Source organism: Cetorhinus maximus, chromosome 1, assembly GCF_964194155.1.
Source record: "Cetorhinus maximus chromosome 1, sCetMax3.hap1.1, whole genome shotgun sequence".
Taxonomy (NCBI): Eukaryota; Metazoa; Chordata; class Chondrichthyes; order Lamniformes; family Cetorhinidae; genus Cetorhinus; species Cetorhinus maximus.
The window spans coordinates 97,313,516-97,329,014 of record NC_135879.1 but is presented as its reverse complement, the minus strand read 5'-3'; the positions used below and the strand labels follow the sequence as shown (position 1 = coordinate 97,329,014).

Sequence of the window (15,499 nt, the reverse complement as noted above, 5' to 3'; positions counted from 1 at the left end):
CAGCATTATTTTAATCTTTTCTTGAATAATATTTAAAGGTAACCAAGAGTGAATATTCAATTTTTTCAAAACTATGACCAAGATTGTTACTTGCTTTCCCATTTTAGGATTTTGTCTGGTGTTCACTTTTTAACTGTTAACATACAAGTAAGATGAGGATGGCATTGCTGGAGCATCTACCTTTTACTGTAATGACATGATGGTCAGTGCTTGCCAATTCTAAGAAGCCTTTATCCACTGACCTGAGCCAGAAGGTTGAACAATTTATTTTTAAGATGTGATAATTGGCTATGGTGTCTTTCAAAAGTCTTAGTCTAAAACAGTCATAAACACAGGAGAAGGCAGTCATTTGCCTCCGTTTATTGGACCTTTTAGGATTTGGTCTTTTTTTTAAGTCTGCCGTCTGAACGCAAACATTCAAAAATGGATTTTTAACCCTATCGTATCTTGTTTGCACCACTCTTGTTTGCAAAATTGTGTGAGCACAATGCTGAGCTTCAGTCTGCAGCAAAAGTCTTGCCTCTATGTGACTTCCTACTCTGGCTCATTTTCCTGTTTCATGATGGAACTGTATCTAACCTTTTGTTCATTTCTCCACATTTAGAACTATGTGTATGCTGTTGGTGGGAATGATGGGGTGGTATCTTTGTCTAGCGTTGAGAAATATGATCCCTATTTGGACAAATGGATGGAAATTAAGGACATGGGACAAAGAAGAGCTGGAAATGGGGTTGGTGAATTAAACGGCTGCTTGTACATAGTAGGCAAGTATTAACCTTATATTGACACACTTTCAAAATATAAATGGTTCACTGTAAATATGAATCAATGGAATTAAGAGAACATATCTTCATAAATGTAGACATTCCTTGATTGCCTTCATGTATCCACCTTATGGTTAATTCATAAAGACATTGGCTGAAGCTGGCAATAAGTAACTTGTTTAACTGTACACAACATGTGGAGACTAGGAAAAAAATGGAGAAAAAGATGGAAATGTTACTAGAAGCTGTGTAGAACCTACCTATGAACTCCTAATGAATTGAAATATCCTAATTGGGGCTTACCAATGCAATAATACTGTTGCAACGTGATTACTATCTACTTGCAATGCAAAATTACAGGAGTCTAATTTCCACTGTTTAGCCTTTAAGGAGCAATGAAATGCACCTAGTAGATCAATAGAAGCCACTGTCTGTGGAATCATTTCTCTCTCCCAGTTACACCACTTATGAGCTTGTTTATTCTTAATTTTGTTTTCCGAAAAACAGAATTTAGGAGGGATGTTTCTGATTTGGAGAAATATGTAGCACCTTCTGGTTCAGCCGCTCTCCCTCCAGAAGAAGAAAATGCGGCATGTTCTCTGAGTTGGGCAGTTTTTGAATTGGTGTTAATTGTCATTACACTAAAGTAACTACCTACCTTTTTTTTAACTTGTTTCATAATTTTGATAATAGAACTTTTATTTTCTTGTATGCAATGTTTTGATTTATGTTTGTTTTTTGAAGTTAATAAGCTCTCCTTTCCTTCACCTTTCTGTGGTGGGGAAGGAGGATGCAATTCATTCCCACTACTTTTTTAATTGGCTGCCGTGCTGTGCACAATGCTGGCCCAGTGAAGAGCCTGTTGGCATTCATCTTCCTTTTTAATTAACAGTTGATTGGTTGAATCTGGTGCATCCTGGCTGTCAAGATCCAATGCTGGAAAATATTGTAACATGTATACCAACATTTGGTGATGCTTCACACTGTTCTACCATTACAGCCATTTTATTTTTATCCATTTGTGCCCATGGTATGTTTGTATTTTTCATTTAGGTGGTTTTGATGATAACTCTCCGCTCAGCTCTGTGGAACGATTTGACCCTCGTATGAACAGGTGGGAGTATGTAGCAGAGCTGACGACACCCCGCGGTGGCGTTGGGGTGGCGACGCTAATGGGTAAAATCTTTGCAGTTGGTGGTCACAATGGCAATGTTTATCTGAATACTGTGGAAGCTTATGATCCGGTGATGAACAGGTAAATGCCCGTCTGGTTGCTCAGTAAGTTGTATGTGGAACAAAATGTGACATTATTGGCATGAGTTTTTTTTCCAGGAATGTTGTAATATTTTATAACTTTGTCCATTAATGAACATTCTAGAAAAGAGAACATTGGCTGATCTGCATCCCAAACTACTGCATTTACATAAGTTGTAGCTTGATGCAGTGTAAGACTCGTTATGTTTTACAGCCAACCTTCTCCACTCTCAAATTTCAAAATTCATCCCTCCAGTCCTCTCTAGTGTTGTTGCAGATTTAATGTTAATTTTGTATCAGTTGATGTTGTGGGCCCTGTTTTTCAGAAAAGGAACCCCCTCCCATGTATAGGTCCAAATTTGAAGGGCCAGCTTGAGCGTGAAAGTCTCATGTATACATCACTAAAATGATAGCGGGAAGGAAATTAATTTTCACCTGATGATCTTGTCCTCCCCAAACATTAAAATGAGTGAAAACACAGCCCCCCTACTACTGTATCACTGTAACACGAACATGCTATGATCTTTTTACATATTTGGGTACTCTAACCCCAATCGGTGTTACATTCCCATAACTTGGTTGTTTGATGAAGCAGACCATTGTGTGCCATGATGTCCCCACCCAGCCCCTGAATAATGTAATCATCAGCAATCTTTTCAAATGCTTCATTTTTAAATAGTGAATCATATTATTCATTCTTAGCATCTACCCTATCAAGTCTTCTAAGATTTTTTTACGTTTCAATAAGATCACCTCTCATTTTCGTAAACTTTAACATAGACCCATTCTACTCAATTTTTCCTCATGACAACCTTTTGCAATAAAAGCGAACATATTGTTTGCTTTTCTAATTGCTTGCTGTGAGTGGTGTACAAGGACATCCAAATCCCTCTACATACCAACATTTATTAGTCTTTCACACTTTGAAAGAAAAAATAGAAAAACAATTTTTTTTTAAGAAAAGTGATAATTTCACATTTCTCCATATAATACTCCATCTGCCATCTTCTTGCCTACTAACAACTGATCGTCATCCTTTTGCAGCCATTTTGTATCCTCCTTGCAGCTTATTTTCCGATCCAACCTGTATTATCAGCAAACTTGGATACATTACACTCAGTCAGATTATGAATAGTTAAGACCCGAGCACTGATCCTTGTGGTACCCTGCAAGTTACAGCTTGCTAACCCAAAAATGACCTGTTTATTCCTGCTCGCTTTTTTTTGGCTGTTCGCCGTTTTTTGATCCATGTTTATATAATATCACCAATCCCATGAGCTCCAATCTTATGTAACAACCTCTTTTCAAATTTTTTTTGAAATTCCAACTTGCACTACATCAACTGGCTCCCCCCAATCTACCTGACTACTTACACCCTCAAAATTGCCAAATTGGAGGTGTGCAGGTAACTAAGTTGTGGGGTTGGAGGAAGTTACACAGATAGGAACAGGCAAGATTATGGAGGGATTTGACAACAAGGATGAAATCGAGATGTTGCTTAACCAGAAAGCAGTGTAGGTCAGCCAGCACAAGTGATGGGTGAACAGGATTTGTTGCAAGTTAGGACACAGGTGGCAGAGTTTTGGTGACCTTAAGATTGTAAAGGCTAGAATGTGGGAGGCCAGCCAGGAGTGCTTAACAATAGTCAAGCCTAAAGATAACAAAAGGCATAAATTTGGGTTTCACCTACAGATGAGCTGAGGCAGGGGGGCGGGTATCAGGTGATAGCATGCAGATGGAAATAGGCGGTCTTAGTCATGGCACGAATATGTGATCGGAACTCATTTTGAAGACCTATATCACACCAAGGTTGTGAACAGTCTGGTTCAGCCTTAGACCATTGCCAGGGTGAGGTATAGAGCTAGTAGCTTAGGAATAGACTTTGTGGCGGGCCTGAACACTGCCTTCAGTCTTCCCAATATTTAGTTGGGAATTCTTGCTCATCTTGTACAGAATGTTGGATAAGCAGTCTGATAATTTAGCAGCAGCAGACGGGTGATGGTGAGGCAGAGCTGGACTGTACATGTGGAAACGAGAGAGCACAGCGGGTGGATAAAGTGGCGGTAGAGCAGCATCAAGAGCAAGTGTACAGAGAGACCAGCGGGAGGGTAAAAGCATGGCAGCAGCAGTATCAAGAGCACAGACACCAGCAGGAGTGTTAAAGTGTGGCAGCAGCAGTATCGAAAACAAGAGCACAGAGAGAGCAGCAGGAGGGTAAAAGTTTGGCAGCAGCAACATCGAGAGCAAGACAACAGCAGGAGGGTAAAGAGTGGTGGCAGCTGCACAGAGAGACCAATGGGAGGGTAAAAGAGTAGCACTGAGATCACAGCGAGAGGATTTTAAAAAAGCTAGGGGGGTTCAAAGCCAACCGACTCTGGAAAAACAAATGAAAGTGTGCATCACAGGAAAGCAGTGATTGGTAAATGAGTCTTCCTCTAAACTAGGGCATTCGTTCAGATTAGCAGCTGGGAAATTAAAAACTTCAAGCTAAGTATAAGAGTAAGTGTATTAATAAAAGTATTAGCACAGAGCAGGCCTAGAGACATTAATTAAAACGAATAGTTTAAAAAAGGTACTACTAGATTAAAGAAGAGGGAAAGGGGGTTATTTTAGATCACAGATGGGCATCTGAAACTTGTTGCTTGCAATTCTTGCACCATGTGGGAACTTTTGGACACTTCTTGTCTCTTGGGAGACAGCTACTTCAGTTGCTGCAACTCGTGCTCAGGATTTCTGGAGTCACTGCAGAGCTTCAAGGAGGATCAGTGTTTCCTGGATTGTGTGTTCCAGGGGGTGGCCACTCCATGGTCACTAAGAATTCAGGGTAGTAGATAGATGGCCATCCATAAGAGTAGGAAGAGACAAGAACTAAAGGAGCGTGTTCAGGGACAGGGTGACCTGGGTTGCATATGCATAGATCTTTGAAGGTGACAGGAAATATTGACAGTGTGATTAGCAAAGTGTATGGAATTTTGGGCTTAATAAGTAGAGGTATTGAGTGCAAAAACAGGCAAGTTATGCTTAACATTCGTAAAGCTCTGATTAGGTCACAATTCGAGTACTGCATGGAATTGTGGTCGCCATACATTAGGAACGATGTGAGGGCCCTTGAGAGCGTGTAGATACAATTTACCAGAATGATTCCAGAGATGGGGGATTTTAGCCACGAGGTTAAGTCACATACGAACATACAAATTAGGAGCAGGAGTAAGCCCCTCAGCTCCTCAAGCCTGCTCTGCCATTCAATAAGATCATGGCTGATCTGAATGTAACCTCAACTCCACATTCCTGCCTACCCCTGATAACCTTTCACCCTCCTTGTTAACTAAGAATCTATCTAGCTGTGCCTTAAAAATATTCAAAGACACTGCTACCACTGCCTTTCGAGGAAGAGAGTTCCAAAGACTCTGAACCACCTGAGAGAAAAAAATTTCTCCTCATCTGACTTAAATGAATGGCCCCTTATTTTTAAACAGTGACTCCTAGTTCTAGATTCTCCCACAAGAGGAAACACCCTCTCCACATCCACCCTGTCAAGACCCCTCAGGATCTTAAAGGTTTCAAGTAAGTTGCCTCTTACTCTTCTAAACTCCAGCGGATACAAGCCTAACCTGTCCAGCCTTTCCTCATAAGACAGCCTGCCCATTCCTGGTATTGGTCTAGTAAACCTTCTCTGAACTGCTAACGCATTTACATCTTTCTTTAAATAAGGAGGCCAGTACTGTGCACAATACTTCAAATGTGGTCTTACTAATGCCCTGTACAACTGAATCATAACCTCGCTACTTTTGTAATCAATTCCCCTCTCAATAAATGATAATGTTCTATTAGCTTTCCTAATTAGCTGCTGTACCATGCATACTAACCTTTTGTGACTCATGCACTAGGACACCCAGAGCTCTGCAATCTCTCACCATTTAGATAATCTTTTTTATCCTTCCTGCCAAAATGGACGATTTCACATTTGCGCACATTATACTCCATTTGTCAGATCTTTGCCCACTCACTTAACTTATCTATGTCACGTTGTGGCCCCCTTACGTCCATTTGCAATTTACTTTCCAACCGATCCTTGTGTCGTCAGCAAATTTAGCAACTATTCTTTCAGTCCCTTCATCCAAGTCATTTATATAAAGTGTAAAAAGCTGAGGCCCCAGCACTGATCCCTGTGGCACACCATTCATCACATCCTGCCGACCAGAAAAAGACCCATTTATGCCAGCTCTCTGCTTCCTGTTAACTACCTGTCAATCTTCTATCCATGCCAATATGTTACCCCCTGCACCATGAGCTTTTATTTTCTGCAATAACCTTTGATGTGGCACTTTGTCAAATGCCTTCTGGAAATCTAAGTATAGTGCATCCACCGGGTCCCCTTTACCCACAGCGCATGTGCCTCCTTCAAAGAACTCCAATAAATTAGTTAAACACGATTTCCCTTTTACAAAACCATGTTGACTCTGCCAGGTTGCCTTGAATTTTTCTAAGTGCCCTGCTATAACATCTTTAATGATACCTTCTAACATTTTCCCTATGACAGATGTTAGGCTAAGTGGCCTGTAGTTTTTTGCTTTTTGTCTACCTCCCTTTTTGAATAATGGAGTTATATTTGCTATTTTTCAATCTAATGGAACCTTCCCTGAATCTAGGGAATTTTGGAAAATTAAAACCAGTGCATCAACTATCTCACTAGCTACATCTTTCAAGACCTTAGGGTGAAGTCCATCTGGACCTGGGGATTTGTCAGCCCGCAGACCCAACAATTTGCTCAATACCACTTCCCTGGTGATTGTAATTTTCCCGAGTTCCTCCCTCCCTTCCATTTCCTGATTTACAGCTATTTCAGGGATGTTACTTCAGTCCACTCACTTTGTTAACTCTTCTCTTATTTAGATATCTATAGAAACTCTTGCTACCCGTCTTTGTTTCTAGCTATCTTTCTCTCATACTCTAATTTTTCCCTCCTTATTAATCGTTTTGTTATTCTTTGCTGTTCTTTATACTCTTTCCAATCTTCTGACCTGCCACCCATCTTTGCGTAATTATATGCTTTTTCTTTAAGTTTGATACTGTCTGTAACCCTTTTAGTTAACCACGGATGGTGGACCCTCCCCTTGGAATTTTTCTATCTCATTGGAATGTATATATTATGCATATTCTAAAATATCCCTTTAAATGCCTGCCACTGAACTTCTATTGTCATATCCCTTAACATAATTTGTCAGTTCACTTTAGCTAACTCTGCTTTCAAGCCCTCATAATTACCCTTACTTAAGTTTAAAATACTAATCTTGGACGGACTCGTTTGTCCTTACAATTGAATTTTACATTCATTTTGATTATAATTGCTGCTACCTAGGGTGCCTTCACTAAGAGGCTATCAATTAATCTTATCTCGTTGCTCAGTACCAGGTCTAGTATAGTCTGCTCTCTGGTTGGCTCCAGAACATGCTGTTCGAAGAAACTATCCTGAAAACATCCTATGAACTCCTCAACTATGCTACCTTTGCCCATCTGATTTTTCCAGTTCATATGTAGATTAAAATCCCCCACAATTATTGCTTTCTGGCAAGCTCCCATTTTCTTTTCCTTTATACTCTGTCTTACTGTGTAGTTATAATTAGGTAATTGGAGAAGCTAAGGTTGTTTTCCTTGGAGCAAAGGAGGTTGATGGGGAGTTTTGATGGAGGTGTACAAGATTGACAGGTTTGGATAAGATAGATGAGGAAAACGGTTCCCTCCAGCTGATGGCACAGTACGTCCCCGCTTAACGATGAGTCACTTAATGTTGCTTCATTTTAATATTTAATTGCCTCCATATATCCATTTAATGTTGCCAGTTTTGCTTTAATGTCATTTGCCACAAACCACCTCTTCTGTGGCCTGCCTGCACACATGACCTTTCCTGCAGTGCTTCTGCTCCCGCCCTCAGTCCCTCTTCCCCTCACTCCTGCCCTTACCTCCAGGTGTTGACTCTTAGCCTTGCCTCCCAGAGTTGCTTCCCTCTGGAATTACCTGCCCCCCACCTTGCCTTGCCTCTTGCCCTTTGTTCTTAACTTAGTTCCAGAGTCTGTTCTTCAGTTGCTCTGCTCCTGGCCCCTGTTTTGAACTTGCACTGAAGTCCTGGGCTCCATCTAGGGGCAGAAGTTGGTTGATGCTGATAGTTCTGGGACTGACCAACTTCTGCCACTAGATGGAACCTGGTCAATCTAAAAGTACTGTAGGTGAGTATAATTTTAAAAAAAATATTGTATATTGTATTCTATTTTATTTTGCAAGTTATTTTAGCTTGGAATGCACAGTGCAGTACATGTATGGTACAGTATTTCAACTTGTACATTGTTTTTTCCAGCCAGAAAATGCCTGAAGGAACCTAACTCTGGCTTTAACATTGATTTCTCTTGGAACCTATGATTCACATAAAGTCGTTTCACTTAAAGTTGTGATTTTCAGGAATGCAACCAAAACTTTGTGAGGACCCCCCGTGCAAAGACTAGGGGGACACAGATTTAAGGTTTTGGGCAAGAAATGCAGGAGAGATGTGAGAAAGAGCTTTATTATGCAGCAAGTGGTAATGACCTGGAACATTCTACCCATGAAGGTGGTGGAAGCAGAGGCAATCAATGATTTTGAAAGGAAATTGGATGGGCACTTAAAAGAAATAAACTTGCAGGGCTACAGGAGGTAGTTGGGAATGGGACTGACTGGTTTGCTTGACAGAGAGCCTGAATGGTTCCTTCTGTGCTATATATTTCTTTGAACTGACTCTTTGTTTTCAGATGATGTCGCTGAGGGGTAGCATGTAGATGAGAAATAGCAGGCGTCAAGGATAGATCCCATGGGGCATCAGAGGTAATGGTGCAGGACCAGGTAGATAAGGCATTGCAGATGATTCTATAGCTACAACTGGATAGGCAAGTGTAGCCATGTCCAGCAGAGCCACACGACAGGCATTGGAAGAAGAGGAGGAAGGATAGTTTACCTTTGTCACACATGTTAGATGTTAATTGTGACTTTGATAAGAGCTGTTTTGGTACTATGGAAACCTGATTGTAAAGATTCAAACCTGGAGTTCAGGGGACGATGTGCATGGATTTGGAAGGCAACAACACATTCAGGAATCTTGAGAGGGAAGGGAGGTTGGAGATAAGGGTGGTAGTTTGCAAGGGGTCAAAAGGTATTGGTGAGGACAAGCGATGATGTCAAATTCTAACCCGAGGGGGAGATGGTACCTGAGGAGAGGGCACCATTGACAATATCAGCTAAATTGGACCTTGGGAAGGGAAGTTGGGTGATCAGTTTAGTGGGAATAGGGTCGAGGGAGCTGAAAGTGGATCTCGTGGACAAAATAAGCTCAGAGAGGGCATATGGGGCGATAGCAGCAAAACTAACAAGAGTTGTGAGTTCAGGGCTAGGGCATGATGAACCTAAGAGGAAGTTTGGCACGGTGGACAAGGTAAAGGGAGGGAAGTCACAGAAATATTACGACCGGTCCCCGGGCGAGGACCCCCAATCTGTTATGATCCTGGATGAGATATCCCAAATTGTTAACTTCCTGAATGGGACCACCAATTTTGTTTTGCTCCCAGGTGAGGAGGAATGAGCTGGCTCCCCTTCTTTATTCAACCCACTTGGTTGGACACAACAAGGTTAATTTAAAAAGGATCCCTCCCCTTATGGATACCTTCTCCCAGTCCAAATGTATTTATGTTTTAGAAGGAGCCAATTTAACCAGGCTTTCTTGAGTCAAAGAAAGAATAAGTTGATTAGTTACTAAAAACCCGAGAAATATAATAAAAACGCAACACACATACACACAGATCAGAAAAGAGAAGTTGAGTCCAAAAATAAAAGTTAAAAAAGACATAAAAATCAGTCCTTGGCTTGTCTGTGAGGAGTAGATGGCGAAATGTTGTGGCTGTTGAGTTGGGTGATTCCGGTCGAGGTAATTTGGGGTTGGTTTGGAGACACTTGGTTCTGCAGGTTAGCTGAAGGAGCTGTCCTGTTTTCTTTTTGACTGAGGCTTTGCTGACTTGCCTCCAGTCAGAGAGAAAGAGGAGAGACTTTTATCTGCAAACTGCAGGGCTGCCTAGTTGCTATTCTTTTGCTCTGACCTTCACTAGCCCACCAGAACTAGAACACACCAATCAGGTTTGCAGCTGGCTTTTTAACCCCTTTCCTTGTGTATTCCTGGAAGGGAAAAAAAACCATGTCTTTCGTCCTTTCAACTCGGATCATTTCTGCATTATGAGATATAACTCAACAGGCAATGATTTCTGCTGAGATGTGGTGATTGGTTCCCATTGTCTGTGCAACCACAGGAGATTAAAGTTCAGTCTTTTACATTGCATCTCCCCCTTTCAAGTGTCTCTGTCTGAAGTAGGCCTTGATGCCTTTTTAGGTGCAACATTCCAGGGCCCCTTTGGACTAGTCGGCCAAATATAATCCACATAGGAATTTTCCAGAAAGTGGTTACTTTTACATTCTCAGCCAGCTTTTGCTAATAGGTCTTTTTAAAAAAAAACACATCTTTCTTAAGTTCAATATGTCCACAAGTAATTCGGGGCTGTGATCCGCTGTCATGACATCAGAGTAGCTGATCAGGTGGTCTCAATCTTAAAGAAATCCACGAACTCCTCAGACTTTTTGGAGGGGAGAGAGGTTTAAGATGATGGCTTACAGTGGAGAAAAGAAGCCATTTGTATTCCAGGATGATCCTGGGTCTGGCGGTGAATAGCTAAACCAGTTGTCTGCCATGTTCAATCAAGCCTACCACTTTTGGTGTTAAGGGAGCATTGATAACGATCGTACCAGGAGAATGGTGGGGGTGAGAGGGAGTGAATAAAAACATTGTTCACTTTGTCTAGCCATGTTATGATTTTCTTATTGCCTTGAGCACAACCCTACTGTTGGGCAGAGTATCCACTCCATGCTTAATGTGCACTTCATGTCCCTCTGCAACTTTTCTGGCTTTTTCCCACTATGCTTGGGAATCCTTTTTCAGTCTTGTAATAGTGTTATAAATTGAGATAGAGCTATCCCAGGATTCACAAGTGAAGACAGTAGATCCTTTCTGTTGGTGTTAAGAAGGCTAAGTTAACTCGTACGTTTCAATAAGATCACATCTCATTCTTCTAAACTCCAATGTGTATTGGCCCAACCTGCTCAATCTTTCCTCATAAGACAACCCTTTTGCCCCAGGAGTCAACCTAATTAACCTTCTCTGAACTGCCTCCAATGCAAGTGTATTCCTCCTTAATTAAGGAGACCAAAACTGCCTGCAGTACTCTAGTTGTGGTCTCACCAATGCCTTATACAGTTGTGGCAAGACTTCCCTACTTTCGTACTCCGCCCTCTATGATTGCATAGTGTGGTTAAAATCTAATATTCTGATGAATTTCTTTCCTCTGTCTCTGCATATGATTTAGCAAGAATACAAATACAGAGCATTTGGACTGGATGTTCCTTTCCAGTTAAAGTGTAGGAAACATGATGGTTGATACAAGGGCTACTATGATACTAATATCTGCTTTGGCCACCTGCAGTTAACTCAATTTAGTTTCCTTGCTGGTGCACCAGCATGCTGACAAAAGATACTTAGATGAGAGAGTCAATAATCAGGATGCATTCCTAAATTAGGGTCATGAGAATGGTAAGCATCAATATAGATAATCTCTCCCTGGGAGGGAGGAAACTCAGTGGCTTTATCAGCTGGTGCTTTTCATAATGTCTTTTTTGTTTCCTTTTCCTTTTTACTTCTATTATAGGTGGGAACTGGTTGGATCGATTTCACACTGCAGGGCTGGAGCTGGAGTTGCTGTGTGTGCCTGTCTGGTCAGCCAAATCCGAGATGTGGGTCAAGGATCCAGCAATGTTGTTGACTGCATGTGACTTTTGCAAAGCCTGTGGAATACAGTGAAGTTTTCTGAAGAAAATAATGTCACAGGAAAGTTTCATTCCAACTAGCCAGTTACTGCAGAATGAGAGAAGGCACGGAAAATTGATCATACACTCTGATTCAATTGTTTTCATTCAATATATAAAGTATATAGCATTTTCTTGAAGGTAGATTTGATTTCTCAGAACTGTTCTAAATGGTGATCTTTTCCATTGTAATGAATGGAAGTGGTTTTGTAAACTGAGCCCCTGTTGGTGTCCTGCCACCTCCCTGGTTGGTCTCAATTGCATTGCTGCTCACTTTGAGAGTTGAATTTCTTAGCATCAACCATAGGTTGAGCTTTGCAGTAGTAGCCTCAGACATATAAATCTAGTTGGAGTATTCCCTGCAGCGTGGTGGCAAGAACAGATGCTGGAGAAAAACAAGCTTGGTGGTAGTTTTAAAATGTGACCAGCGAAAAGCACAAATTTTGTAGATTATATTTCTCATTGAAAATGGGTTTGTTGTTATGAAGTATCTTAGGACATATTAAATATACTTTCTGCTCCACATCTCCTGTCCCCAAGCTTTCTCTTTATAAGCCATTCGTGGTAAGTATGTGGCCTTGTTTTCTCTGTAAAACCTTTAAGCTGTACATAGGTACCTGGCTGTTCAGCAAGAAATTTACCAAGCAGTAATTCACCTGTTTTGTGAAGTTAAATGCAATGGTGCACTATCATTTTATTAGCTAGTACTATCTACAAGATTGTGCTAGAGTGCTATGATTTATAAATCTTGTTTTTGTCAATCCTTAACATTTTTGTACAAAAGCGTCTTGCAATTATCAAATTGGTTGCTAACCAATTAGTAGGTTTTTTGACTTTTGCTTTATGTCCAAACTGAACAGCTTGTTAGTGATCTGCTTTCCTGTGCAAATTGAAAGTGGTAGCATTTTCCAAATTATATTTTTTTGGGAGACCAAAATGGGCTAAAAGTTTCACGAGTATCTTTGAACCTATTTTATATCATCTTGTCATATCTTTTAAAACTATATATTCTATAAATTCTTTGAGAAAGAACACACCTTAAACGTTGCATTAGTCAACATAATTTCAGATCTCTATGAATTGACTGTTTATTTTGACTGAATTTTTTCTTGTAATTTTATTTTCAGTATAAAGGAATGATTATGGATTTTTGAGAGTGATTGAAACAAAAGTGTATATACATAATGTGCTTCTTTTTAAATTCGGGAAAGCTTTGAGTGCTTCTGTATTTTTGCACATTGTGAGTTCCCGATCACAGCCAAGTTTCTCATGGGATGTGCTTTCCCACACGGAGTGTAAAGCGCAAGGACATCTCCAGGCCTCATTTGTGGCCACTTATACAGGAATATTAGAAAGGCTGCTTAGTTGAAGAATTGTGGGTCATACAGGGGAGACTGGGACAGAAAAGAATCTTCCATATTAGGACTGGGAAGGAGATGGGAGAAAGCAAATACATGCAGAACGTCTGACTGCAAATTTATTTCTAATTAAAGATAATCCAGACTGATAGCAATAAAAAATCTGTTGGCATTTAGAATGCTTCAAGTTATAATTTATAATTTACAGCATCGGTTGAGGTGGCATACAAAAACAGTAAATAATATATATTTTTGAATGCTTTACGCTGTATAACAAATATATTTCTACTGTACTGAGTGGCTAAGAATTTTCCCTGTCATGACCATTTGTTTTCTGAACTGGCAAATAATATGCCAGCAAGGAGAATCTACTTGTTATAATTTAGCCCTTAAGCAATGTATTGTTTTAAAGCAATGTTTAGAAAGATTGATAAACTGGTGAAAAACTAGTGGTCTTTAATTTAGCATTCTCAGCAGTCATTTTCCCATTGAAATTGGGTTCATTGTAATAATGGGAGGCATGAATAATTGCTTAAAAGTTCAAGTAGAAATACCAAAATAATGTTGCGCTTATTTGAAATGAAAAGAATTTATTTTATATAGCTTTTTGCTTTATTATAATGTTATCATTTGTAAATTATTTGAAAGTTTATTTGTGGTTGTGATATTTCAAAATGCAATAAAATTTAACTACATTTTTTATTGGCAACATTGAGTTACATTAAATTTTTTGTAGCTTGAGGGAATGTTTTGCAGCGTTATAATCTTTGTAAACAAATGAGATTTGTATTTCAGGCACTGATGCCTATAATATAATGTATCTATAATATATTAAAAAAAACTTACATCTGCGTGCATTTTTGTCAACTATTTTTTCATTCTAAATTTTTATGTCCCATGTTCTTTTAAAAACCACTTAAGTAACCTCTTTATTTGCAGTTACACCCCTCCTCTTGCCCAGGTTAGGAAGGCCCAAGATGGTGAAAAGAGCTGAGAAACCATGCGGTCAATGTCTTAAATAGCCTGTCCTAATCAAATTCCTGCTGCCCAGCTTCATGTGTTGATCCCTATTTAGAACTGTGGGCAGAGATGTGAAGGTGAGTGTCTGGCACCTCAAAACTAGATAGCTCTGGGCAAATGGGGCTCATCAGCCTTGAGGGGAAACTGATTTTTAAGAACCCCACCCCCCCACTGCCAATTATGGGCCTAATGGTAAAGTGTTGTCTAACATTGCAGAAGTACACTGCCTACAGACTGGGTGGCGATGTTAGAAAGGGCAGGTGAGGCTCTCCATCTTGTTTAGCAATTCATCTAGGAGAAGGTCAACTCCGGAATGAAAAACTGCATCCTTTCAGCTGCCTCGGATGAGAGAATGGGAGCAGCGCTGCACAAAACCCCACCCACCTAAATACACTGTGCAGGTTGTTCATCAAATCAATCAACATGCGAGACATTGCCAAGTCCTGTGGTGATGGAAAAGTGGTGGCGAGGGCAGGTAGAGGATGCAACTGGTGGTCCTCAGTCATAACCCTGCACGCAGATGGCCTCTGTAATTCTTGCTTTCCGCAGATCAGGGCAGATATGGGGTTTCTATCCTAAGGTGACAAAGATCTTATTAGGTACAACACTGCCCTCCCCAATCCGGGGAAGGGGAAGGAAAAGGATGCTAAACACAGCCTGCCCTTTCTGCACCCGTCAGGTCACTGGTGCTAGGTGTTCAGGAATGAATGTGGTCAACACATTTTAAAAATCCTGTAGGACAACTAGCTACCAGATGATACTCAGCTCATGGAATGTCAGAAAACCTATAGACAATAATGCAAGACCAGAGTGTAGGACAGCCCTCAGCCAGAAAGCTGTGCAGGTAAAATATTGGTGTAGCTGCTCTGTGAAACTAGGTTTGCAGAGGAATATCATCTTAAGGAAGCAGGTGCTTAGTCCCTTTTACCATTTTACATTTTTCTTATGTTTATCCAGCTACCTTTTAAAAGCTATTATGAGTTCTGCTTTTATAATGGATTCTCTAAGGGCATTTACGGTACCAAATGATTCTAGTGGGGGGGAGGGGGGTGGGTGCTGAACTCTTCTAGTCCCTCCCTTTGTAATTTTGATAACTTGATTTCCTTTAGTCACCAAGTCACTGACCTGTGGAGAATTTTTTCCTGATTGTTTCATCAAAATTTCTAATGCTTTGACATT

The 15,499-nt window shown here is 40.4% G+C and overlaps 1 protein-coding gene across 2 annotated transcripts in view; it reads left to right on the top strand.

The window, feature by feature from the left end:
* klhl8 (kelch-like family member 8) overlaps nucleotides 1-14,150 on the top strand; it is a 54,115-nt gene extending 39,965 nt beyond the window's left edge. For both annotated transcript variants that reach the window (XM_078544067.1, XM_078544076.1), the window contains exons 8-11: nucleotides 605-764; nucleotides 1,818-2,019; nucleotides 11,786-12,008; nucleotides 13,070-14,150. In XM_078544067.1, the coding sequence (XP_078400193.1) occupies nucleotides 605-764; nucleotides 1,818-2,019; nucleotides 11,786-11,909 (486 nt within the window). In that variant the 3' untranslated portion in view covers nucleotides 11,910-12,008; nucleotides 13,070-14,150. The remainder of the gene's footprint in view (nucleotides 1-604; nucleotides 765-1,817; nucleotides 2,020-11,785; nucleotides 12,009-13,069) is intronic.
* The last annotated feature ends 1,349 nt before the right edge of the window (nucleotides 14,151-15,499 follow it).